The sequence below is a fragment of the Papio anubis genome, chromosome 6 (genome assembly GCF_008728515.1).
Source record: "Papio anubis isolate 15944 chromosome 6, Panubis1.0, whole genome shotgun sequence".
NCBI classification, from domain to species: Eukaryota; Metazoa; Chordata; class Mammalia; order Primates; family Cercopithecidae; genus Papio; species Papio anubis.
The window spans coordinates 112,757,293-112,784,544 of record NC_044981.1 but is presented as its reverse complement, the minus strand read 5'-3'; the positions used below and the strand labels follow the sequence as shown (position 1 = coordinate 112,784,544).

Below are 27,252 nucleotides of genomic sequence, written 5' to 3'. Positions count from 1 at the left end.
CACTCAGCAGAAAAGCACACTGAGATAATAAACCATTTTGGCACAATCCATTTTACACATTCTCCATTTTATGCCTTCTGCTAGCGTACAGACATTTAGGGAGCATGAAGTGGCAGGACATTACGAAAGACCACTTCACTGAAATACCCGTTTTTGTTAGCAGTGACAACATGCGTTACCTTCATGTCCACTGACGGGTCCCCCTGCAGCAGCGCCCACTCATACTGGACGATGGCGTGGTCATCTGTGCTCTCGCGGCCGTCTAGAACCACCCCGTCTGTGGGCAGATGCAGAACCACATCCTGCCCAGCCTTGCTAAGTGGAGGCGCATCCTTTTCTAAGAAAGAAAATAAATAATTCATAAAAGATGATTTCTTATTTTTTCTAATTTATGAAGAGAGGTATTCTTGTTTGCTGAATAGATATGATGCAGCAAAGAACTGCTAAGAGAATGCATATTAAATGGAAATTGTTTTTCTATTTATTTTAAGACTGTGGAATTTCGCTATAATATGCACAGGAGAGGCTGTGTGGAGTGCTGGCTGGTAGCAATTTTGGGGACAAGGCAGCATACTAGGTCCCACCAATGTGTAAATATGGAGAAGCAGTTTTATTTTCTAGAGTGGATTTTTCACTTAATTTTAAAATCACTTAAGTTCAAAGTACTATTAAAAAAATTTATTTTAAAAGATTATTATTTTGAGATGGAGTTTTGCTCTTATCCCCCAGGCTGGAGCGCAATGGCGCGACCTCGGCTCACTGCAGCCTCTGCCTCCCGGGTCCAAGCAGTTCTCCTGCCTCAAGTGGCTGGGATTACAAGTGTGTGCCGCCACATCCTGCTAATTATTTTTTGTATTTTTAGAACAGACAGGGTTTTGCCATGTTGACCAGGCTGGTCTCGAACTTCTGGCCTCAGGTGATCCAACTGCCTCGGCCTCTCAAAGTGCTGGGATTACCGGCATGAGCTACTGCACCTGGCCTTGAAAAGTTTATTAAAACAAACCTGAAAAACACCAAATTCACCTCTAATATGGATTTTCTTTTTTTCTTATCCTTAAGTTTTAAAAATAGGAGTGATATAAAGTATTCAATGAATGGAAAATATATTAAGTTGGAAAAGTTAAGGCAGATTCTTAGAGCCATACAAAATAAAGCCTGCATCGAAATTCTCTGGAATCCAATTTTTCATCTAGGAAAATTGAAGAAGTCCACCGCTTCTAATACCTAATCTATTTTTTATTTATTTATTTTTTTTGAGACAGAGTCTCACTCTGTCGCCCAGGTTGGAGTGCAGTGACGTTATCTCCGCTCATTGCAAGCTCTGCCTCCTGGGTTCACACCATTCTCCTGCCTCAGCCTCCCAAGTAGCTGGGATTACAGGCACCTGCCACCATGCCCGGCTAATTTTTTTTTTTTTTTTTTTTTTTTTTTTAGCCAGGATGGTCTTGATCTCCTGACCTCGTGATCCACCTGCCTCGGCCTCCCAAAGTGCTGGGATTACAGGCATGAGCCACCACGCCTGGCCTCTAATAACTAATTTTTATAACAGAAGTCAGCATGCTCAGATGACTACAACAGCAAAACAAATCTGTATTTACCTTTGTTTTTGTTTTGTTTTGCTTTTGAGACAGGGTCTCTATCACCCAGGCTGGTGCACAATCATAGCTTACTCATTGTAGCCTCCAACTCCTGGGCTCAAGTGATCCTCCTGCCTCAGCCTCCGGAGTACTTAGGACTACAGGTATGCGCCACCACACCCAGCTATTTTCACTCTTTTGTAGTGAGAGTTGCCCAGGCTGGTCTTGAACTCCTGACCTCAAGTGATCCTCCCACCTCAGCCTCCCAAAGTGCTGGAATTACAAGTGTGAGCCACTGCACCCAGTCTATATTTACCTTTAACCTAGAATGGTACTAAATAATATAAGGTTAATTACGTTTATTTCAATATTAATACTTGACTGACAGCTGCTACAGAGATGACTGAAAGGATAAGCTACACAAAGAAAACATTTCTAAGAGCATAGTTACCAAAATTTTAATTGATGTAAGCTTCTTAGTAAATTCACCCAAATGCACACATATTTTAAAGCAGCAGCAACAGAACTGGAAAAACTCTACAGGTTTGTGTAATACACCCTCTTTGGCATCCACTTCCCCATTCCTTCAGTGCCAAAGCTCTGGTTCGAGTGCTGGCTGGGCTTGCCCCTCTTTGGCTCACTCTGCACAGTGCTGCAAAGCACCGCCTCTCCTCCTGCTTTTGAGCCCATCACTTTCCTCCACAGGGGCCAATGTTGCTACCTAAACAAACTTCTAAAGGGCCAAGCCAGGCATCCCAGTGCTTGAGTTTCAGGGCTTACTGGAATCCCACCTCAGTTTCTCATTACAAAACAAAGGGTGACCACTCTTGATACATTGCAACTGAAATGACTCTTCTGGAATGCTCATCTGACTGGGTCATTCTGTGAGCAGGAAAAACCCTTCAGCGAGTTACCATTGCCTTTCAGATGTTTAGGACCTAACCCTCCAGGATTCTCTTCTCTTCTAGTGGTTCCCTCAATGCCCAGCACCAACGCCATTAGCAGCCAGAGCAGCCAGTTTCCACTAACCCTTTCCCATAATTCTGATGAATGCATAAGTTAAACCCTCAAGCTGGAGAAACTGGTGCCTGAGTACAAGGCCTGGAATGTGAAAACAAATACATTAAGACCTCACCTGGGCTTTCTCAGACCCTAACGTCTGATCGAAGGCATTCTTACACATACACCTTGTATCAGGGCCACTTACAATTAAAGAAATCTTTCCAAGGCTCTAGGGAAACTTTCCAGACCCCAGACCCTAAAGATTAGAGTGAATGCAACACTCCTGCTTGTAGGTGCGCACTCTCACGCAGGCACAGAGATGGAATCGAATGTAAATAAACACTGAAGAAAAACTTGTAACTTTGAGTTGGTCTGGTGAGTCACTCCAATCATCTTCCTGCCACCAGTTGCAGAAATAAACTCCCTTCTTTCCCAGTCTGTCTGCATTTCATTATCAGACCGTGAGAAAAAGCAGCCAGATCTTGTCCATCCAGGAACAAGGAGATTTATGTGAGGGGCCTGGGGCTCTTAGAGATGGGGCTTTTCTGAATGAGAATGCTGCTGCCAGTCACAAAGGGAAGATGCCTTTTTTTTTTCTTTTTTTAAAGCATATTACAAGGAATTAAGCACAGTTGCTTTTTACATGCTATTGCTAACTATGGAGAAGACATGTCCCATTTTTCCAGTTACTTAAGAGTGAGGACTAGTAACTGTGATTTAAATAAGCCAAGTAAACCACCCCCTGCCTAGGAAGAAACTTGTTCTTCCGCCTTTTTCCACCTCTGAGGAGACACGGGGTTTTGCATGTTGGCCAGGCTGGTCTCTAACTCTTGGCCTCAAGTGATTCACCCGCCTTGGCCTCCCAAAGTGCTGGGGTTAGTTATGAGCCACCGTGCCCAGCCTCTTAATCTAAACTTTAAATTTTTTTTCTATGGCATATTCTTTCCTCGTTTGTTTTCCTTCTAAAAGGTTTCCTCTGGGTTTATAGGAAAGCTCACGTAGGCAGTGTCAGTTTCTTCCAGGTAAGTAGTGAGAACACAGAGAAGAGACTTTGTTTCTTTGCTGCCGGGATATTTTGGTCTGTGTTTGGGCAGAGAGGATGTGTGTGGAACAGCCGTCGTGGGCCTCAGCGATGCTGGTGAGGGTCCAAGTGAAAGTGCCGTCTGCCCCCACTTCAGTTCCCAGTGTTTGCCTCAAGGCCAAGCAGTCACAGGGTGACCCTTTAATACCTGCTCCCCCGACAAGGGTTCTGAGCCTCATCTAACCTAGAGGTGGGGAGGGAGGCAGGATGTGATAGACATGATGGACACAGATTTCCCGACTCTTTTAATGGATCCACAGGTTTTGGAGAATGCACACTTCCAAAGGGGCTGAGCTCTGCTCCCATCTTGCTGATATCATTCGTGCTATTACGAATCAAACAGCAACAGGGCAAGATTAAACACACAGAGCATGACCACACGTTGGCACAATCAAGGTCTCTTATTCCCTCCATGACATTCATGTCCAACCACAACCATTTTTGTGCCTTCTGTATGTGTCCTGATTCTCTCCTTCAGAGCATCTACAAAAAGTCAAACCGTCGAGTCAGCATCATTTTTAGTCCTTAAGAAACATGCTTTAAAGTTTCCTATTTTCTTTTTCTTTTTCTTTTTTTAAGACGGAGTTTCGCTCTTGTGGCCCAGGCTGGAGTGCAATAGCCCCATCTTGGCTCACTGCAACCTCCGCCTCCTGGGTTCATGCGATTCTCCCGTCTCAGCCTCCCAAATAGCTGGGATTACAGGCGCATGCCACCAGGTCTGGCTAATTTTTGTATTTTTAGTAGAGATGGGGTTTCATCACATTGGTCAGGCTGGTCTCAAACTCCTGACCTCAGGTGATCCGCCCGCCTCGGCCTCCCAAAGTGCTGGGATTATTGGCATGAGCCACCACGCCCGGTCTTAAAGTTTCCTATTTTCAATGAAAATCAAGTCCCTTCTTTTCACTTTTTATAAAAGTGAGCAGTAGTTTTCCTCCCATTTTTGTATGATGAAAGCCACCGCAAGCAAAGTCAGGAGAGCCACGTTAAGAAACAGGAGTGGGTGTTATAAGAAGCCTGGCATCTAATTAGATTTTGCTCTTGCAATTACGTAACAGAAACCATGCCTTATACAACCCATGAGACTAAAACAAACTTTTTTCTCTGAGTTTTTCTCCTCTTTTAAATCATATTTCCACGAATCCTCTCAGATCAGCCTTCCTCTTCAAGCCTAGAAAAATTCCAGTAGTACCTCAACGCGCCCGCCCGCTTCTGCCAATCTACTGGGCTTCCTCTTAAGACAGAAAAACCCATGCCAGAAACTCCTCTGGGTGCCCGCGGCTAAAATAACTTGACACCAGTGTGTTTCGTTCCACCTTGGCGAGGGCGCTGCGGGACCCGAGCGCTCTGGCCAAGGCCAGCCCCTCAGTCGTGCGCTTACCCAGCCGGGGTGAGGCTCGCGCTGTGGCCAGGGCGGCGCCGTCCGGGGCGCGGCTGAGGCTGTAGCTGCTGTAGCCGCGGTGCAGCGCGAACTTGCAGACGTTGCGGCCGCGCGCCGTGCAGTTGAAGAGGTAGCAGCCGAGCACGGCGGCCGGGGGCGAGGGCCGCCGGGGGAGCTCCACCACGGCCACGGAGCAGCTCGGCTCGGAGCAACAGGCCGCCACGCATTGCCGCCAGCCCCGCACGGCCGCCGGCGCCCGCAGGAAGCTGGCACCCGCCGCCAGGGAGTCCTTGGTGCGGATGATGGCGTCCGGCATGGCGCTGTAGCCGCCGCCGCCCGGACCCGGGCAGTCCTCTTGGGGGCCGCCGCCCGAGCGCAGCTCCAGCTCCAACTCCTCCTGCGGCCGCTCCTGCTGCAGCTGCCGGCGGAACTCCTCCAGCAGCTGCTCCACGCCCGACAGCTGCGCGTGCAGTTCGGACAGCGGCGCCGCAGGCGGCAAGGCCGCGCGGCCGCTCGGCAGCCACAGGCAGAGCAGCAGCAGCCCGCGCAGCGCCCCGTGACGCGGCGGTCGCCGGCGCCGCGAGCCCGCGCTCTCCCGGGCGGTGGAGGCCATGGCGGCCGGCAGCCGAGGGCAGCGAGCCGAGGCGGGGACGCGGGCGCCCGCGAGCGCGGGCCCTGTGCCCCTCCTGCGCGGCCGCGGCTGACTCTAGGCCCCGGCCTCACAGCGCGGCACCCCCGGAACCTGGCTGCTTCCCCGAGGCCGCGGGCGCGCGGGCGCCGGCGTGAACCGCAGTAGCGGGAGGCATAGCCGGCCCAGCCGGGCACCGCTCCTTGCCTTCGCCGGAGGCTGCGCGGCGCTCTGCGCCTCTCCGCCCCGGCCCGCGGCGCTCTGGGTGGCGGCGAGTCGGCTGCGGAGCTGATCAGCACCAGGTGTACGAACAGTGGCCGCGGCGAGGTGGAGCCTTGGTGAGCCCCGCCCCTCCGCGCGGCCCCGCCCCCGCGCGTCTTGCACCGGCTCCTCCAGGGCTGGGGTAGCCGGCTCGGGGGAGGGCAGCCTCAGAACTGCTGTACTCCCGCGCCGCTTCCCAGCCAGGGCAGGGTTCATGTCTGGGCCCAGCAGGCTTTAGCAACCAGCTAGACCTGCCCAGGGCGCCTGTCCACGGGGGCCTGGCACTCGGGAGAACAGGGGCAGTGGGAAGGGAGGGCGTCTCTTCAAATCCTCGTGACCCCAGGGACTACTCCAGAGAGGGGGCACGCGCACCTAGGACCACCGTACAGCGTCCTGAGCCCTTCACCTCCAGCGTCCCTGACTTTCCGCATCAGGTTCCCAAGATGTGCTTGGGTAGTACAAAGTGGGGCGGGATTAGGGGTGGCGGAGTCGGGGCCTGGTGGGGTGGGGGTGGGAAGTACTGAAAGATATTCAGTCTATTTAAAAACACAAAAATCAAGCCTGGTGAGCTGGTGCTCGCCTGTAAGTCCTGAGGCTGAGCTGGGAGGATCGCTTGGGCCCAGGAGTTCGAGACTGCCATGAACTATGATCACACCACTGCATTCCAGCCTGGGGGCCAGAACAAGACCCTGTCTTTTTTTTTTTTTTTTTTTGAGACGGAGTCTCGCTCTGTCACCCAGGCTGGAGTGCAGTGGCCGGATCTCAGCTCACTGCAAGCTCCGCCTCCTGGGTTCACGCCATTCTCCGGCCTCAGCCTCCCAAGTAGCTGGGACTACAGGTGCCCGCCACCTCGCCCGGCTAGTTTTTTTGTATTTAATAGAGACGGGGTTTCACCGTGTTTGCCAGGATGGTCTCGATCTCCTGACCTCGTGATCTGCCCGTCTCGGCCTCCCAAAGTGCTGGGATTACAGGCTTGAGCCACCGCGCCCGGCGACCCTGTCTTTAAAAATAAAAACAAAACCCATAAAAAGCAGTCGTTGTGTGTGACAACATGCACTCAGATTTCCACAAATATAACTAAAAATCTGAACAGAGCCAACGTGGGGACCTGGGAGTAATCTCTACAACCTGTGACGGAGAGGCGTCTAGCTGTTAGATCACGTAAAATCTCGGGAGTTGTGCTTTAAATGACATAAGGAATAAGAAAATGTCCAACCCAGTGGGGGCTTCACCTTGGAGTTCTAGACTTCTGGGAGCAGCGTCTGCCTCTTGTTTATTTCTGAATCAGTTTCTGTTGATTCATTTTTCTCCTGATTATGGATCACATCTTTATGGTTTTTAGCCTGTCCGGAAATTTTTGCGTGGATGCGCACTTTGTAAATAGAACATTGTTAAGTGTCTATATTTTAGGAGGGAAAGAATAAATAATTGGATGGGAAAATATCAGTCTCTGCTATGTTTTTATTATCTCCAGAGCTGACATTTAGGAACCCATTGCTTGCAGGTCCAGACCAGAGTTGGAGGTGAAATTAAAAGGCAGAAACAGAAAAGAAAGAAAAAAGCTCAATGTTACTCGCCATTCCATGAAAGGGAGAAATTATAAAGTTTTTGCAGGGCTATATTTGAGTGATTTCTGAGGCTGAAAGAAATGGCCTCTTAGCTCTAAAGGCTGTGTCTGGACAGTACCACTTTGACCTGGAGATTCTTCCGCATAGGGGATACTCATCCCATACAACTGCAGTCACTGTAAGATGACCTTGAAACAACATAATGCTTTTTATTTATTATTTTTATTTTTTGCCATAACGTTTGGAGAGCTTGAGCTGGAGAGCTTGAGCAGGATTGTTATGAGGAGAAACTTTCACCAGTGATGAAAATGCTGACTGAGGGTATCATCAAACCCTCCAAGGACTAGTTGTTATATAAATTATTAATATTAAAAATAACATATGATGATATGTAATATTAACTAAGAATTGGATATGATTTCAAAGTTGGCCAAACACTTTCACATACATGATTTTATGTGGACTTCACAGACTTTGACCACCTCACTCCTGCCTCTGGGACAGTGAAAGAGAAGTCAGTACAGAGTGAGCCCTAGCTCACATGCTCCGTGGTAGGGAAGTGGACAGGGGAGAGGACAGCATTTCTCAGGTGCATTCATTTCTAAATCTCTCCAGCACCACCAAAGATTTTCCTGCATCTGCAACTTCACAGTAGGCCTTTTTGGGAGAAGTGAAAATTATTTAATGTTGTGTTTACTGTGAGCAGTGGTTATTTCTGGGCTGTAAGTTGCGAGTACTGAAGGGGAAATATTGACTTTTATAATTCATAAGACTGTATAGCTGTTGAATTTTTTGTACAATGAGCTTGTTGTAAATTATTTTCTATTTTTTAAAAATAAGTGTTGACATCTGCTTCAGCCAAGAGGGAGCAACAGGGACTGAACTTACTCTGTAGCCTGAAATGAAAAATATGGGAAAAAATGTATGAGACAATGGTTTCAGACATTGAGCAACAGGCAATGCAGGGCCCAAGAGAAGGGAGACAAAGGAAGTGAACATGCTGCTTGCTCCAGCTTGCTGCCTGGCGAGGGTTTCCAAGCTGCAATGCAGACAGGGGAACCGAAATAGCATCTGAGTTGGAAAATAGAGCTGAGAATTCAGGGAGGCTAGGGTGGCTAGATTACTGGAGAGGAGAGAGTGCAACGGAAGGAGGGAGTTCTGGAGATCTGCGCAGGGTTCCTCTGAGTCTTCAGCAGAAGTTCGACCAGGTACATGCATGTGAGGAAACTTCCCAAGACACAGAGGAAACCGCTAGAAAAAAGCCGGCAGAAAAACTTCTGAGCTTGCACTGGCCAGGCAATATATTCATGTTCTCAACAGCCAGAGTGGAGAAAGCTTGTGATAGAAGAAGCATGAGTTTGAGTAGGAAGGGAAGGGATTACAGAGAAGCACATGAAAACTTCTGCAGTGATAGGTGTGTTCATTATCTTGATTGTGGTGATAGTTTCACTGGTGAATACATAGATGAAAGTTAATCAAATTGTATATTTTAAGTGGGTATAGTCAATTATATGTTAATAAGGCTATTTTTAGAAACCAAGTTTCATTGCATTGTGCATTATGATTTATCTTCTTCTTCTTGTTCTCCTTTCAGTTTTTTTCAGAAATAAACTATCTTTGTTTTAAAAGCCTAAACATCAAAACCTTATCAATGGATAGAAGAATTTTTATGTGAGGATGAAAATGGCAGGAAGATATGTTTCTCTTTTATAAGACAGATCATTAAGAGTAAGAGTGGATCAAATTGAGATTTGGACTTTGTAGGTCAGTTTGTTGAATGTTGGAATGAGATGACAGGTATATTAGCTGGGCTGCTGTAACAGAATACCACAGACTGGGAGGCTTATAAACAACAGAAATTTATTCCTCACAATTCTAGAGGCTGAGAAGTTCAAGATCATGGTGCTGGCAGACACTGATGACCACACTGGCAGACACCATCACCAGACGGTGAGGGCCCACTTCCTGGATCATAGACAGCAATCTTCTCACTGAGTCCTCACCTGGTGGGAGGGGTTAGGGAGCTCTCTGGGATTTTTTTTTTTTTTTTGAGACAGAGTCTTTCTCTGTCACCCTGGCTGGAGTTCAGAGGCACAATCTCTGCTCGCTGCAACCTCCGCCTCCTGGGTTCAAGCGATTCTCCTGCCTCACCCTCCTTAGTGGCTGGGATTACAGGCATGTGTGCCACCACGCCCAGCTAATTTTTGTATTTTTAGTAGAGATGGGGTTTCACCATGTTGGTCAGGCTGGTCTTGAACTTGTGACCTTATGATCTAGCTGCCTCAGCCTCCCAAAGTGCTAGGACTTCAGGCGTGAGGCACCACACCTGGCCTGGGATCTTTTTTATAAGAACACTAATCCCATTCGTGAGGGCTCCAACTTCATATCCTAATCATCTCCCAAAGTCTCCACCTCCAAATGTCATCACATTAGATTTCAACATAGGAATTTTGGGGAGTTACAAACATCCAATCTATAGCAACACCCTAGTGACCATCGTTTTTTGTTGCCCTCCCCTCCCCACTACTGCCCATCTTAAATACTTTTACAGGCGTCGAATAAGTTAAATCAGTGCATGTGAAGCGCTTAGAAGGGCATCTGACACATGGTAGAAGCTCAATAAATGCTAGTTGTTGTTGTTATTGCAACAGAAATGAAGGACCTTTCCCAAGATTAGAAGTCATGAAACCACTTGAAGCCTGAATCTCCTCTACAGCATCCCAACTGAGTGGCCATTGCACTAAGATTCTTCCTTCTCCATATCCCTTTCACGGAGTACCCCTTTCATGGGATCTGCTCTGCTCACATCCCTGGAAGGGGCAGCCGCAACCCCCAGGTGACCACACCCCCTGTTCACTAGGAATGGAATCTACAATGAACACCTGGCCCAAGCAGAGCCAATCAGATATTCTCCCTAAGGAACGTAAAAACAGAATTGAGAAACAAACTGACTCAACAAACTGAGTCAGGGAGGGAAGTGTAGCTGGGAAGCGAGGTGAGCTCCAGGGGACGTGGAAGGGGACGATAGCAGAGAGAAACTGTTTAGCAGAAGGGGACAAATGGAACAGTGAAAAGAGGAAGTAGAGAACAGTGCAAACATAGCCCTGAGAATGGGAGGGAGTGAAGACAGGAGTTGCCTGACACTTTCTGATCTCAAATCTCTCCGCTGAGCACCTACTTGTCCTTCTACCTGGAATTCCTCTCATGGAGTTCTTGCCTTGCAGCCCAGTGTTCTAGGTTCGTCCTAGTTAAATCTCTGTGGATTGCAAACAACAGAAACTCATTTTAGATTGGTTCAAAGAAAAAATAGCTACCGTGTTTACACACATGCACTCACAGGCAGAGAGGAAATGAGGCTGGGCCTTAGGAGAGCCTGGACCAGACACGGCAGAACCCTCAGCAATCAGGCAGCTGGTCTTCCAGTTGTTGCTTCTCTCTTCTGGGACCAAGTAGTCTGAGATCTCCACTTCTCTCTGCACATCTGATTCACACTTCTTTGAGTCTGACGTTTTCTGCCCTCCATGTACAGAGCCTAAGTTTATCTCACCTCGCCTGCAACAATGAACAGAAACTCAGAACAGTGATCATCAGTACCAAGAGAGAGACTTTGATGAGTCCAGTTTGGTCCTGTGTCCACCCTAAACTGAGGTTAGTGTACAGAGACCATGAGGCACAAACAGGGCTCCAAACATGGCCTTCCCTCTCCTCATTGAGGATGGAATGAGAGGCCATTCTTAGAGGAAGGACGTGGTAGTAACTGGGGAAAATCCTGAAAAGTTGTCTTCTGTGTTGACTAAGGCAATGCCCCATGTCTGCTTGACATGTTCATTAATTTTCATTTTAAATTTAAGAAACACTTATAAAAAGTACTGTGCTACGACTACCAGGAACCATTCTGAGTTCTGCAAGTCACTTACTTAAAACAACAATTACGCAGCACGTGCTACTATTACCCCCAGTTCACAGGTAGGGAATGCAATATTTTGTTACTGAAACACCAGGGGTTCAGTTTAGGTCCCGTCGCTTGCAACACAGAAAGCCAATCACTGGATCAAGTATTTTTGGGGAAGAAGGCTTTTTTTGGCGCTGCCAAATAAAGATAAGTGGAGATAAGTCTCAAATCTTCGACCAACTTAAATTGGCTGTGTATATAGTGGGGAAGGGCTGTAGCTACCCACAGGAAAACAGGAAATAAGGAGGGGTAAGGAGAAGAGTCTGGTGTCTCATTATTTGGGTATGGTGATGTGAGTTTCACTTCCTCCATATTATCTGGAAGTCGGAAGTTTTCCTGAAAAAGGAATTCAGATAAGACAAATGTAAGTTTTAAGCATTAAGAAAAGCAGGGTCCATTTCTAGGCTTAATAGGAAAAAAATGGCAAACATCAGTTCTCTGGGGAAATTGAGCTAGTTTCGCCTTCACACACCAAAACTCCTTCCATCTTTGGGCAACTCTTACTATTCATTAGAATGTTTTCCTTATATTCAGTTACAATCTGTTTTGTAGCTACCAAGTATCTGTCCCAGTTCCTTCTCTTGGGACCACTCAGAGCAACCTATACCTACTCCCAAGTGATGGTCCTTTAAATAATTTTAAAATGCCGTTGAAGCTCAGGCAACTCAGCCTGCTTAGTACGGCACAGTGTTGAGGGTGGCTTATAACAGCAGTGTCCAACATGTGCTGGCTGTGTCACTTTGGGCAAGTCACCTACCCTCTTCAAGCACCAGATCACCCCTCTGTAATATAGGAATAATTGCCTCACCTTGCTTCCCACAAGTGTAGTGAGGATTAAGTGAAACACAGCACATAAAGCACTTGGCACAATGGCGAGTGTGCGCTAAAGGCTCGTAAGTGTTGGCTGGGATCGTCCTCTCTCAGCTCATCTATTCATCACATCATGAGGCTTGCAGATCTCCGTTCTGTCATCTCACCTGCTTTCTATCCCACCTGGCTTTGTTATTTTTGCATTTTTCAGCATTACTGAGGTATAACTGACACATAAAAATTGTAGGCTGGAGCGGTGGCTCACGCCTGTAATTCCAGCACTTTGGGAGGCTAAGGCGGGCAAATCACAAGGTCAGGAGTTCAAGACCAGCCTGGCCAACGTGGGGAAACCCCATCTCTACTAAAAATACAAAAAAAAAAAAAAAAAATTAGCTGGGCATAATGGCTGGCACCTGTAATCCCAGCTACTTGGGAGGCTGAGGCAGGAGAATCGCTTGAACCCGGGAGGCCCAGGTTGCAGTGAGCCGAGATGGTGCCACTGCACTCTAGCTGGGCAACAGAGTGAGACTCCATCTCAAAAAAAAATAAAAAATGGTATGTATTCGATGTATATGACATGATCATTTTACGTACATATACATTGTATATGATTACCATGATCACATTAATGAGCATATCCATCACCATACACAGTTACCATTGTGTGTGTTGTATGTGTGGTGAGGGTACTTAAGGTCTACTCTTTTAGCAAATTTCAAGTAAACAATACAGTACTATTAACTATAGTCACCATTCTGTACATTAGATCCAACTTACACATCTTATAATTGAAAGTTTGATCCTTTGAGCAACGTCTCCCCCAGCCCCTTACAATGACTGTTCTATTCTCTGCTTTTTTTTTTTTTTTGAGATGGAGTCTCACTCTGTCACCCAGGCTGGAGTACAGTGGCACGATCTCGGCTCACTGCAAGCTCAGCCTCCCGGGTTCACGCCATTCTCCTGCCTCAGCCTCCCAAGCAGCTGGGACTATAGGTGCCCGCCACCACGCCCAGCTAATTTTTTGTATTTTTGGTAGAGACGGGGTTTCACCGTGTTAACCAGGATGGTCTCGATCTCCTGACTTCGTGATCCAACTGCCTTGGCCTCCCAAAGTGCTGGGATTACAGGCGTGAGCCACCGCGCCTGGCCTATTCTCTGCTTCTTTAAGTTTGACTTTTTAGATTCCACATGCAAGAAAACTCATATAATGTTTTATTTTGATGTCTAGCTTACTTAAGTAGCATAATGTCCTAATGTTCTCCTGATTCACCCATCTTGTGACAAATGGCAGGATTTCCTCCTTTTGGTGACTGAATAATACTCCATTGCATATCTATCTATATCTATATCTATCTATGTATCTATATCACATTTTCTTAATTGACCTGTCAATGAACACTTAGGTTGTTTCCATATCTTGGCTATTGTGAACATTGCTGCAATGAACATGGGTATACAGATATCTCTTGGAGATACTGCTTTCATTTCCTTTGGAAACATACTTAGACGTGGGATTGCTGGGTCATATGTTAGCTCTGTTTCTAATAGAACTTTTTTTTGTGCTGTTTTCCATAATGGCTATACCAATTTACATTCCCACTAACAGTGTGCAAGGGTTCTCTTTTCTCCACACACTCACCAACACTTGTTATTTCTTGCGTTTTTTTTTTTTTTACATGATAACACCACTTTAACAGATGCAAGGTGATGTCTCATTGTGATTTTGATTTGCATTTCCCTGATTATTAATAATGTGGAGTACCGTTTAATGTATTTGTTGCCCACTTGTGTTTTCTTTGAATAAAATGTCTATTCATGTCCTTTGACAGTTTTTAAAAATCAGGTTTTGTTTTTGTTTTTGGTATTGAGTTGTATGAGTTCTTTCTGTGTTAAAGACCAACATTGGATATTAATTCTTTATCAGATATATGGTTTGCAAGTATTTTCTCCCATTCTATGGGTTGCCTTTTCACTCTGTTGATTGTTTCCTTTGTTGTGCAGAAGGTTTTTACAGTCCCAGTTGCTTATTTTTGCTTTTGTGTGCTTTTGGTGTCATATCAAGAAAATTATTACCAAGACCAATGTTAAGAAGCTTTTCCCCTATGTTTCCTTCTAGTAGTTTCAGTTTCAGGTCTTACATTTAAATCTTAATACATTTTGGGTTAACTTTTGTATAGGTTGTAAGAAAAAGGTCCAACTTCATTCTTTGAATATGGTTACCAAGTATTCCCAATACCATTGATCGAAGAGACTATCCTTTCCCTATTGCATATTCCTGACACCCTTGTCAAAGATTAGTTGACCATATATGTGTGGGGTTATTTCTGGGCTCTCTGTTCTGTTCCCATATTGGTCTATATGTTTGCTTTGATGCCACTACCATACTGTTTTGATTACTATAGTTTTGTAATATAATTTGAAATCAAGAATTGTGATGTCTCCAGTTTTATTCTTCTTTCTCAAATTGCTTTGGCTATTTGAGTTCTTTTGTGGTTCCATTTTTTTTTTTTTTTTTTTTTTTGAGATGGACTCACACTGTATCACCTAGGCTGGAGTTCATGGTGTAATCTCAGGTCATTGCAACCTCTGCCTCCTGGGTTCAAGTGATCCTCCTCCCTCAGCCTCCTGAGTATCTGGGACTACAGGCGTGCACCACCACACCTGGCTAATTTTTGTGTTTTAGTACAGACAGGGTTTCACCATGTTGGCCAGGCTGGTCTTGAACTCCTGACCTCAGGTGACCAGCCCACCTCGGCCTCCCAAAGTTCTGGGATGAGCTACTGTGCCCAGCCTTGTGGTTCCATTTGAATTTTACGATTGTATTTTCTATTTCTGTGAAAAATATCATTGGAATTTTGAGAGGGATTGTATTGAACCTGTAAAACATTTTGTGTAGTATGGACATTGTAAAAATATTAATTCTTCCAATCCATGAACACAGGATATCTTTCCTTTTATTTGTGTCTACTTTAATTTCTTTCATCAATGTCTGTATTTTTCAGTGTACAGACCTTTTACTTCCTTGGTTAAATTTATTCCTAAGTATTGTTTGCTTTTTGATGCAATTACAAATGTGTCTTAATTTATTTTTTAGATAATATATTGTTAGTGTATTGAAATCCAACTGATTTTTGTATGTTGATTTTGTATTCTACAACTTTGCTGTATTAATTAACTTAACTTATTTATTTTTGAGACAGGGTCACTCTGTCACCCAGGCTGGAGTGCAGGGTACAATCATGGCTCACTGCAGCCTTGACTTCCTGGGCTCAAGTGATCCTCCCATTTTTAGCCTCCTGAGAATGAGGGTCTCACTTGTTGCCCAGGCTGATCTCAAACTTCTAGCCTGAAGCAATCCTCCTGCCTCAGCCCTCCAAAGTACTGGGATTACAGTTGTGAGCCACCATGCCTGGCCTACTGAATTTATTTATTAGTTCTAATGGTTTGGAGGAGTAGTTTTTAGAGTTTTCTATATATAAGATCATGTCATATACAAACAGAGACAATTTAACTTCTTCCTTTCTCATCTGAATATTTTCTTCTCTTGCCTAATTGCTCTGGCTAGGACTTGTAATACTTCCTTGAATAGAAGTACTAAGAGTGGGCATTCTTGTCTTTTTCCTGATTTTGGGGGGAAAGCTTTCAGCTTTTTGAGTATGATGTTAGCTGTGGGCTTGTTGTATATAGTCTTCATTATGTTGAGATACATTCCTTCTATATCTAATTTGTTGAGAGTTTTTATTATAAAAGGATTCTAAATTTTGTCAAATGCTTTTTCTGTGTCTGTTGAGATGATCGTATAATTTTTATCCTTCATTATATTTATATGGTATGTCACATTTATTGCTTTGCATGTTGAACCACCCTTGCATCCCAGGGATAAATCCCACTTGATCATGGTGTATGATCTTTTTAATGTGCTGTTGAATTCAGTTTGTTGGTATTTTGTTGAGAATGTTTGCATCTGTGATTACTGGGGATATTGGCCTGTAATTTTCTTTTCCTATATTCTTCTTATCTGGCTTTGGTGTGAGGGTAATGCTGGCCTTGTAAAAGGAGTTTGGAAGTGCTGTCCGCCCTTCAATTTTTTTGGAAGAGTTTGAGAAAAATAGATGTTATTTCTTCTTTAAATGTCGTGTAGAATTTACTCATGAAGCTATCTGAGCATGGCCTTTTCTTCATGAGGAAATTTTTGATTGTTGATGCAATCTCCTTACTTACTAATGTTCTATTCTGATTTTCTATCTTTATGATGCAGTCTTGATACGTTATGTTTCTAGCAATTTATCCATTTCTTCTAGGTTATCCAATTTGTGGGTACACAATTGTTTATAGTAGTCTCTTATGATCTTGTCCTTCTGTGATATCAATTGTAATGTCTTTCTTTCATTCATAATTTTATTTCATTTATAACTTTAATCATTTGAGTCTTCTCTGTTTTTTTTTCATTAATCTAGTCTAGGTTTGTCAATTTTATCTTTCAAAAAACCAACTCTTCGTTTTGTTTATCTCTTCTATTGTTTTTCTAGTCTCAAATTCATTGATTTCTGCTTTAATTTTTATTATTTCCTTCCTTTTGCTGACTTTGGGCTTAGTTTGCTTTTTTTTTCTAGTTCCTTGGGGTTTAAAGTTACATTATTTGAGACCTTCCTTTTTTCTTTTTTTAGTATTTAATTATTAGACTTAATATTCTGCTGAATCTTTTTTAATCTAGGCATTTATTGCCATAAACACCTGTCTTAGTCTGTTTTGTGCTGCTATAACAAATACCTGAGATTGGGTCATTTATAAATACCATAAATTTATTTTCTCACAGTTCTAGAAACTGCGAAGTTTAAGATCAAGGCACTGGCATTTGGTGTCTAGTGACAGCCTTCTTGCTGCATGCCCACATGGTGGAAGGCAGAAGGGCAAGCTAGCCAAATGGTACGTGAAACCTCTTTTATAAGAGTAGTAATCCTATCAAGGAAGGAGGAACCCTCATGACCTAATCAACTCTTAAAGGCCCACCTCTTAACACTGTCACATTGGTAACACCTGAATTTTAGAGAGAACACATCCAGACAATAGCAACATCCATCTTAGAACTGCTTTTACTGCATCACATAAGTGTTAGCATGTTGTGGTTCCATTTTGTTTGTCTCAAGATACTTTTTGCTCACTTGGCTTTATATCCTCTATAAACTGATGATCCTGCCTTCTATATCTTCATCCAAGAAATCTATGTAAAATATGGACTATGAGAAGGCCAAGGGGAGAGCCTTGAGACACTTCATTAAAAACTTATGCCAACATTGATATCAATTTGTTAATTTGAATCCTCTGACTATGATTATTAGGTTATTTTATTTTAATTTTTTTTTTTTTTTTGAGATGGAGTTTCGCTCTTGTTACCTAGGCTGGAGTGCAATGGCGTAATCTCATCTCACAGCAACCTCTGCCTCCCGGGTTCAAGCGATTCTCCTGCCTTAGCCTCCCCCAAGTAGCTGGGATTACAGGCATGTGCCACCATGCCTGGCTAATTTTGTATTTTTAGTAGAGACAGGCTACTCCATGTTGGTCAGGCTAGTCTCAAACTCCCAACCTCAGGCGATCCGCCCGTTTTGACCTCCCAAAGTACTGGGATTACAGGCGTGAGCCACCGTGCCTGGCGATTATTAGTTTATTTATCCACCCAGTTGCCCTTATCCAGCCCATATATTTCCATCTTCTCCACAAACATGTGCAAAATTGTCAAAAATCTTGGAGTTGAGGCTATTGTGTTCTCATACTTGCCAATTTATAACAGCAATTAAAAAATAAAAATATACTGGGGAGTTTAGTAAGCAATTTAAGGTTCTGATGAGAGTTTTTTTTTTTTTTGGTCAGAATTTTCCAAATAGGCCCTCAAAAACTGTTGCTAGAATTTTGTACAGGATTGATAGCGGACTGGTATAGTCTTTGCAAAATAAACTATACTCCCTTCTTGACGTTTGGAATAACTTTTGCCCATATCTATAGTCTAAACACCTTTGATAATGTCCATCATCTCTCAAAGGTCACAAACAATGGTCCAGTCCCCTCATTTGCAAATTGGTATCTGGGGCTGTCATTCATGTAGATTAGGAAACCTGGGCTCACCGAGAGCAGTTAGGACTCCCTGACGGTCATTCCTCCCCTAACTAGTGTTTGTTCTCTCTGGTTAGTCTGAAGATCATTCCCTTTGCCAAAAAAGAAATACTCAATGCCCAAGCACCTAAGTTTCCATGGCACCTATAAAATACTGGAAGCTGACAGTATTTCTGATTGAATAGGTGATAGGAAAGGGGTAGGGACCAGACACTGGAGAGGACTAGAGAGAAAGACATAAAACTGTTTCTCTTTTCAGATGACATGAATGACTGTGTCCGTAGTAAAGCTTTGTCTGCTAAATCCAACATCTGGATTCATTCAGTTTGTTTTTATTGACTGCCTTTTTTCTTGAGTAACATTTTCCTGCTACTTTGCAGGTTGCACTGATTATTTTTGCTTTGTAAAAGAAAACAAAACTAAACAACTACTCCAAAGCTTAATGGTTTAAAACAACAACCGTTTTGTGGGTTCTCATAGATTCTGTGGATCAGGAAATTTGGAGAGGGCACAATAAGTATTGTTTGTCTCTGTTCCGTGGCTGGGAAGACCAGAAAGTGGTGACTCGATTCTTGGTGGAATTACATGGACATTCCTTTAGTAGCATGTCTGATGCCGGGGTTAGGATGATTTGATATCTAGGCCCACTGGCTTTACTACCAACATGTGGCTTGGCTTTCTCACACCATTGGCCTGAGTGGTCTGACTAAACATCTCCCAAAATGCCTCACATCCCAACACTGTTGCACTGGGGATTAAGTTTCTGACATGTGAATTTTGGGGGACACATCCAGACTATAGCATCCACCGAGAGTCAAGGGGAAAGACAGAGACTCTACCTCTTGATGGGAAGTGTGTCAAAGAATTGGCAGCCATTTTTCAAAGCCACCATACCATCCAGAGATTTTTCATTATTTTATCTTGGCTATTATTGATGACACATTGTAGAAACTCTGGATTCTGTTATTTTCCTCTGAACTGTGTTGATTTTTGTTCCAGTAGGCACTTCAATGATCTGTTAACCATCTTGAACTTTAGAAGGCTTAGTTTTATGCTCTATTAGGTAGATCTGTGGCTAGATCTGTTCCTGTGACTTTCTAAATACAACCTCAAAACTCTGTCTCCCCTGCTCATCTTGACAGGGCTTGATTTTAAACTTTGTTGGGTAGATCTCACTCTGGGATGTGACCCTTATTTCTAAGCTATGGCCTTAGGATGTTCGTGGTGTTAATAAAGTATTAACAACATCTCTCCTCTCTCCTCCCCCAGTGTCCTGCAACACTGCTCTGCCTCTACTATCTCTGTTTCAACCCCATAGCAGTGGTTCTCTGGTAGGCTTTAGGAGGTCTCACTCTGAGCAAGCACTACTTGGCCAAGGATTCTCCCCGCAGACTTCTGCCCCTCCTCTCCACTTGGCAATTCCCTCTTTGGTGACCTGTCCTGCAAATTCCAGCCACTTTAGCTGCCCCAAGCTCTGATCTCTCCCTTCTACACCTAGTGAGAGTCCTGTGCTCTGCTTGGACTTCAGCTCATTGCACCATGGGGAACTGTCCCCAGGCAGACAGTTGTAGGGTTCACCATGGGAATTTCTCTTCTCTGAAGGATAGCAGTCTTGCACTCTCTGTTGTCCACTGCCTGACAATAGCTGCCTATTTTCTTTATTCCTGGGATGCAAGGTGGTTTAACATATGCATAGTAATAAATATGATTCACCACATAAGCAGAATTAAAAGTAAAAACCATATGATCATCTCAATAGATGCAGAAAAAGCTTCCAATACAATCCAACATACCTTCATGGCAAAAACTCTCAACAAACTAGTCACTGAAGGAGCATACCTCAAAATAGTAAGAGCTGTCTATGACAAGCCCACAGCCAACATCATACTGAATGGGCAAGAGCTGGAAACATTCCCCTTAAGAACAGCAACAAGACAAGGATGCCCACTCTCACCACTTCTATTGAGCATAGCACTGGCAGTCCTAGCCAGAGCAATCAGACAAGAGAAACAAAGAAAAGACATCCAAATAGGAAAAGAAGTCAAGCTGTCTCTCTTCACTGTCGATATGATAATAACTAGAAAACCTTAAAGACTCTGCCACAAGGCTCCTAGAACTGATAAATGATTTCAGTAAAGCTTCAGGATACAAAATCAATGTATGAAAATAGTTATTCCATACACCAATAATGTTCAAGCTGAGAGCCAAATCAAGAATGCAATCCCATTTACAACACACACACACACACACACAGACACACAGACACACACACACACACACGCCCCTAGAAGTACATCTAACTAAGGAGATGAAAGATCTCTACAGGGATAACTACAAAATCCTGCTGAAAGAAATCATAGGTGACACAAGCAAATGGAAGAACATTCCATGCTCATAGGTTGGAAGAATCAGTACCGTTAAAACGGCCATACTGCCCGAAGCAATCTACAGATTCAATGCTATTCCTATCAAACTTCCAATGTTATTTTTCACATAATTAGAAAAAAACTATTCTAAAATTCATATGGAACTGAAAAACAGCCCCATTAGCCAAAGCAATCCTAAGCCAAAAAAAAAAGAGAAGCATCCCCTGACTTCAAGCTATCCTATAAGGCTACAGTAACCAAAACTGCATGGTACTGGTACATAGTGAGAATATGCAGTATTTGGTTTTCTCCTCCTGCATAATTCACTTAGGATAATGGCTGGAACAGAATAGAGAACCCAGAAATAAAGCTGCGCATCTGCAACCATCTGATCTTTGATAAAATTGACACAAATAAGCAATGGGAAAATGTACTCCCCATTCAATAAATGGTGCTGGGATAGTTGGCTATTTAAATGTACTCCCTATTCAGTAAATGGTGCTGGGATAGTTGGCTATTTATATGCAGAAAATGAAACTGGACCCTTAACTTTCACCATATACAAAAATCAACTCAAGATGGATTGAAGATTTACTTATTTTTTATTGTTTGAGAAGGAGTCTCGCTCTTGTCACCCAGGCTGGAGTGCAGTGGCACGATCTCAGCTCACTGCAACCTCCGCCTCCTGGGTTCAAGTGGTTCCCCTGCCTCAGTCTCTCGAGTAGCTGGGATGCAGGTGCCTGCCACCACACCCAACTAATTTTTTTATTTTTAGTAGAAACTGGGTTTCACTATGTTGCCCAGGCTGATCTCAAACACCTGATCTCAGGTTATCCACATGCCTCAGCCTCCCAAAGTGCTGGGATTACAGGCGAGGGTCACCACACCCAGCCAGATTGAAGATTTAAATATATGACCTCAAACTATAAGAATCCTAGAAGAAATTTTCAGAAATACCATTCTGGACATTGACCTTTGGAAATAATTTATAACAAGTCCTCAAAAGCAATTGCGACAAAACCAAAAGTTGAAATGTGAGACCTAATTAAACTAAAGAGCTTCTGCAGGGCAAAAACAAAAACAAAAACAAAAACAAACTATCAACAGAGTAAACAGACAATCTACAGAATGGGAGAACATATTTGCAAACTATACAGTCAACAAAGGTCTAATATCCAGAATCTGTAAGAAACTTAAGCAATTCAACAAGCAAAAACCAAATAACCCCCATGAAAAAGTGGGCAAAGCATCAGAGAAACGCAAACCAAAATCACAATGAGATACCATCTCACACCAGTTAGAATGGCAATCATTAAAAAATCAGGAAACAACAGATGCTGGAGAGAATATGGAGAAATAGGAACACTTTTACACTGTTGGTGGGACTATAAACTAGTTCAACTATTGTGGAAAACGGTGTGGTGATTCCTCAAGGATCTAGAACTAGAAATACCATTTGACCCAGCTATCCCATTACTGGGTATATACCCAAAGGATTATAAATCATGCTGCTATAAAGACACATGCACATGTATGTTTATTGCAGCACTATTCCACAATAGCAAAGACTTGAAACCAGCAAATGTCCATCAGTGACAGACTGGATTAAGAAAATGTGGCACATATACACCATGGAATACTATGCAGCCATAAAAAACGATGAGTTCGTGTCCTTTGTAGGGACATGGATGCAGCTGGAAACCACCATTCTCAGCAAACTATCGCAAGAACAGAAAAACAAACAACACGTGTTCTCACTCATAGGTGGGAATTGAACAATGAGCTCCCTTGGACCCAGGAGGGGGAACATCGCACACCGGGGCCTATTGTGGGGAGCCCGCTGGGGAGAGGGGAGGGATAGCATTAGGAGATATACCTAATGTAAATGACGAGTTGATGGGTGCAGCACACCAACATAGCACATGTATACATATGTAACAAACCTGCACATTGTGCACATGTACCCTAGAGCTTAAAGTGTAATAATAAAAAAATTAAAAGAAAAAAAAGAAAAAGTGGGCAAAGAACAGGAACAGACACTTCTCAAAAGAAGACATACAAAGTGGCCAAAAAACGTGAAAAAGTTCTCAGCATCACTAATCATCAGAGAAATGCAAATCAAAACTGTAGTGAGATACCATGTCACACCAGCCAGAATGGTGATTATTAAAAATTCAAAAATCTGGTGGGTTGCTGGGCGGACCTGTCACAGAGAAGAGAGGAGAGTAGTGGACCACTGAATAAGCTTCCAAAATGATGCCCACACTAATTATCCTGTTGAAAGAGGGAACTGATAGCTCCCAAGGCATCTCCCAGCTTGCGAATAGTATCAGTCCCTGCCAGGTGATTGCCAAGGCTGTAAGAGCCACCCTGGGTGCCTGTGGCATGGACAAGTTTATTGTGGATGGCGGAGGCAAAGCAACAATTTCTAACGATGTGGCCAGAATTCTGAAACTTCATGTTGTCCATCCTGCAGCAAAGACTTTAGTGGACATTGCCAAATCCCAAGACACTGAGGTCGGTGATGACACCACCTCAGTGACCTTGCTGGCTGCAGAGTTTCTGAAGCAGGTGAAACTGTAGGTGAAGGAAGGTTTACACCCTCAGCTCACATTTGAGCTTGTCTGCACAGTCACCCAGTTGGAGTTAACATGATCAAAGAGATTGCTGTGACTGTGAAGAAGGCAGATAAAGTGGAGCAGAGGAGGCCGCTGGAGTAGTGTGCCAGGACCGCTCTGAGCTCCAACTGATCTCGCAGCAGAAAGCTTTCTTTGCTAAGATGGTGGTGGATGCAGTGATGATGTGTGATGATTTGCTGCAGATTAAAATGATTGGAATCAAGAAGGTACAAGGTGGAGCCCAGCTGGTGTTGCATTTAAGAAGACTTTCTCTTATGCTGGGTTTGAAATGCAACCCCCCAAAAAATACCAAAATCCTAGATTGCCCTTTTGAATGTTGAGCTCGAGTTGAAAGCTGAGAAAGATAATGCTGAGATAAAAGTCCACACAGTTGAGGATTATCAGGTGATTGTTGATGCTGAGTAGAACATTCTTTATGACAAGTTAGAGAGGATCCATCATTCTGGAGCCAAAGTTGTCTTGTCCAACCTCCCCACTGGGGACGTGGCCACCCAGTACTTTGCTGACAGGGACATGTTCTGTGCTGGCCGAGTACCTGAGGATAATCTGAAGAGGATGGTGATGGCCTGTGAAGTCTCAATCCAGATCAGTCCGAATGCTCTCTCAGCAGATGTGCTGCATCGATGCCAGGTGTTTGAAGAGACCCAGATTAAAGGTGAGAGGTACAACTTCTTTACTGGCTGCCTCAAAACCACAACATCCACCTTCATCCTCCGTGGCGGTAGTGAGCAGTTTATGGAGGAGACAGAGTGGTCCCTGCGTGATGTCATCATGATCATCAGGAGGGCCATCAGGAATGAGTCAGTGGTGGCTGGTGGCAGGGCTATTGAGAGGGCGCTCTCCAAGTACCTTCAGGATTCCTCAAGGACTATTCCACGAAAGCAACAGCTGTTGATTGGGGCATATGCCAAGGCCATGGAGACTGTCTCATTCCAGCTGTACAACAATGCTGGCCTTGGGGCCACAAAGATTCTCAACAAGCTGCAAGCATGCTATACCCAGGGGCATGTGATATGAGGTGGACATCAACAATGAGGACATTGCTGACAACTTTGAGGCCTTCGCATGGGAGCCAGCTTTGGTATGGATCAATGCCCTGGCAGTGGCCTCTGAGGCTGTGTGCCTGATCGTGTCTGTGGATGAAACCATCAAGAACCCCGATCGACTGTGGATGCTCCCCCAGCAGCTAGCTGGGGCCGTGGTCGCGGCTGCTCCCATTGAGAGGCACCCCGCCTATCACATGACTGGCTGGCAGGCTGGCTGCAGGGTGCGCTTACTCTCCTTGGTTTGGTTTTTTTTTTTTTTTTTTTTTTTTTTTGAGACGGAGTCTCGCTCTGTCGCCCGGGCTGGAGTGCAGTAGCCGGATCTCAGCTCACTGCAAGCTCCGCCTCCCGGGTTAGGCCATTCTCCTGCCTCAGCCTCCGGAGTAGCTGGGACTACAGGCGCCCGCCAACTCACCCGGCTAGTTTTTTGTATTTTTTTTAGTAGAGACGGGGTTTCACCGTGTTAGCCAGGATGGTCTCGATCTCCTGACCTCGTGATCCACCCGTCTCGGCCTCCCAAAGTGCTGGGATTACAGGCTTGAGCCACCGCGTCCGGCCATGGTTTGGTTAGTTGACTTTACAAGGAAGGGGTAGTCACTGGCCCACTCTGTTCTTACTGGAGGCTATTTAAATAAAATTTGAGACTTTGGGGGGGAAAAGTCAAAAAATAGCATATGGGTGATGAGGCTATAGAGAAAAGGGAACGCTTTACGCTGCTGGTGAAAATGTAAAATAGTTTAGCCACTGCAGAAAGCAGTTCAGGGGTTTCTCAAAGAGCTTAAAACAGAACTGCCATTTGACCCAGCAATTTCACTACTGGGCATATACCAAAAGGAAAAGAAATCATTCTAGCGAAAAGACACATGCTTAGGTGTTCATTGCGGCACTATTCACAATAGCAGATGTAGAATCAACTTAGGTGCCCATCAGTTGTGGATTGGGTAAAGGAAATGTGGCACATATACACCATGGAATACTATGCAGCCATAGAAAAGAACAAAATTGTGTCCTTTGTATCAACATGGATGCAGCTGGAGGCCATTATCCTAAGTGAATTAATATAGGAACAGAAAACCAAGTACCACATGTTCTCATTCTTAAGTGGGAGCTGAGCTTTGGGTACACTGGGGACTATTAGAGGGGGAGACAGGGGAGGACTGAAAAACTGCCATTGAGTACTGTGCTGCTGCTCACTACTTGGGATCATTCACATCGCAAACCTCAGTGTCACACAATATATCCATGTAACAAACTGCACATATACTCCCGGAATCTAAAATGTTAAAATTATAAAAAAGAGAAAACCACAATTGCATTCATATGTTTCTCTTGTAATCCTGTTTTAAATATAACTAGAATTTTTCTGTTACTGCATAGCTTTTTTCCTAGTTTGAAAAATAAAATAACAATAACAATAACAGGCCGGGCGCAGTGGCTCACGTTTGTAATCCCAGCACTTTGGGAGGCCGAGGCGGGTGGATCACGAGGTCAGGAGATAGAGACCATCCTGGCTAACAGGGTGAAACCCCATTTCTACTAAAAAAAAAAAAAAACCAAAAACTCGCCGGGCGCAGTGGCCGGCGCCTGTAGTCCCAGCTACTCAGGAGGCTGTGGCAGGAGAATGGCGTGAACCTGGGAGGCGGAGCTTGCAGTGAGCTGAGCGAGATTGCGCCACTGCACTCCAGCCTGGGTGACAGAGTAAAACTCTGTCTCAAAAAAAAAAAAATAATAATAATAATAATAAAGAGGTCAGGCACAGAGGCTCATGCCTGTAATCCTAGCAATTTGGGAGGCTGAGGCAGGGGCTCACTTGAGCCCAGGTGTTTGAGACCAGCTTGGGCAACATAGTAAAATGCCCACCTCTATAAAAAAATCTAAAAATTAGCTGGGTGGGATGGCTCACACCTGTGGTCCCAGCAGTATGAGAGGCTGAGGCAGGAGGATTGTTTTGGCCCAGGTGTTCAAGGCTGCAGTGAGCTGCGTTCACACCTCTGTACTCCAGCCTGGACAACAGAGAAAGACTGTCTCAAAAAAAAAAAAAAAAGAAAGAAAGAAAAACCCACAAAAAAGCCCCCACCAAATCTATTGCAACATCAGTCAAAATTTTAGTTCTACTTATTAGATACAATTTTATTCTTATAGCAAGTATTTCAAAATTGTTATCTGTTTTTAAAAATATATAAAATATCTTCTTGTTGAAGCGACAGGTGCTTTGAATTGTTACCTTTATGTTTGTTGAAACTATGAAGGAGAAATTAGGAAGACATTAGGTTTAAAATGGAAGACAGATTACGTACATTATATTCTTGTAAAACTATGAAAATAAAAATAAAAGAACAAAACTCAAAAAAAGCTGCCTATTTAATTCAGTTTCATGATTATAATAGAAGGGATAGTCTGAAAACAGAGTTGCAAGTAAGCTTATAATTTGTAAAGATCTGATAAAAATTATCAGATAATAAGAATTTACAACCATATCCTCACTGAGAATGGAGGAGAAAAATAAAGATTTCCATATTACGTTTATTTAGAAACATGTTTGGTGTGTCTAATTTAAAGTAAAATAGAAAAAAAAAGTAACACACACAATTTTTTTTTTTTGCATTCAGTGTTAAAGTGTTTATCAGAAAAGAACTACTTGTGGCTGGGCTCAGTGGCTCATGCTATAATCCCAGCACTTTGAGAGGCCAAGGAGGGCAGATCACCTGAGTTCTGTAGTTCGAGACCAGCCTGGCCAAGATGGTGAAACCCTGTCTCGACTAAAAATACAAAAATTAGCTGGGCATTGTGGCACATGCCTGTAATCCCAGCTACTCAGGAGGCTGAGGCAGGGGAATCG

The 27,252-nt window shown here is 44.0% G+C and overlaps 1 protein-coding gene and 1 pseudogene across 1 annotated transcript in view; one reads left to right on the top strand and one right to left on the bottom strand.

Moving 5' to 3' along the window:
• The window catches only part of LRP11 (LDL receptor related protein 11), a 41,123-nt gene extending 35,142 nt beyond the window's left edge, over window positions 1-5,981 (bottom strand). Inside the window, exons 1-2 of the mRNA XM_003898053.5 lie at window positions 5,039-5,981; window positions 180-337 (exon numbers count right to left, since the gene is read on the bottom strand). Coding sequence (XP_003898102.1) covers window positions 180-337; window positions 5,039-5,651 — 771 coding nt within the window. The 5' untranslated portion in view covers window positions 5,652-5,981. The remainder of the gene's footprint in view (window positions 1-179; window positions 338-5,038) is intronic.
• A 17,003-nt stretch (window positions 5,982-22,984) lies between these two features.
• Window positions 22,985-24,646, top strand: LOC101023007 (annotated as a pseudogene).
• The last annotated feature ends 2,606 nt before the right edge of the window (window positions 24,647-27,252 follow it).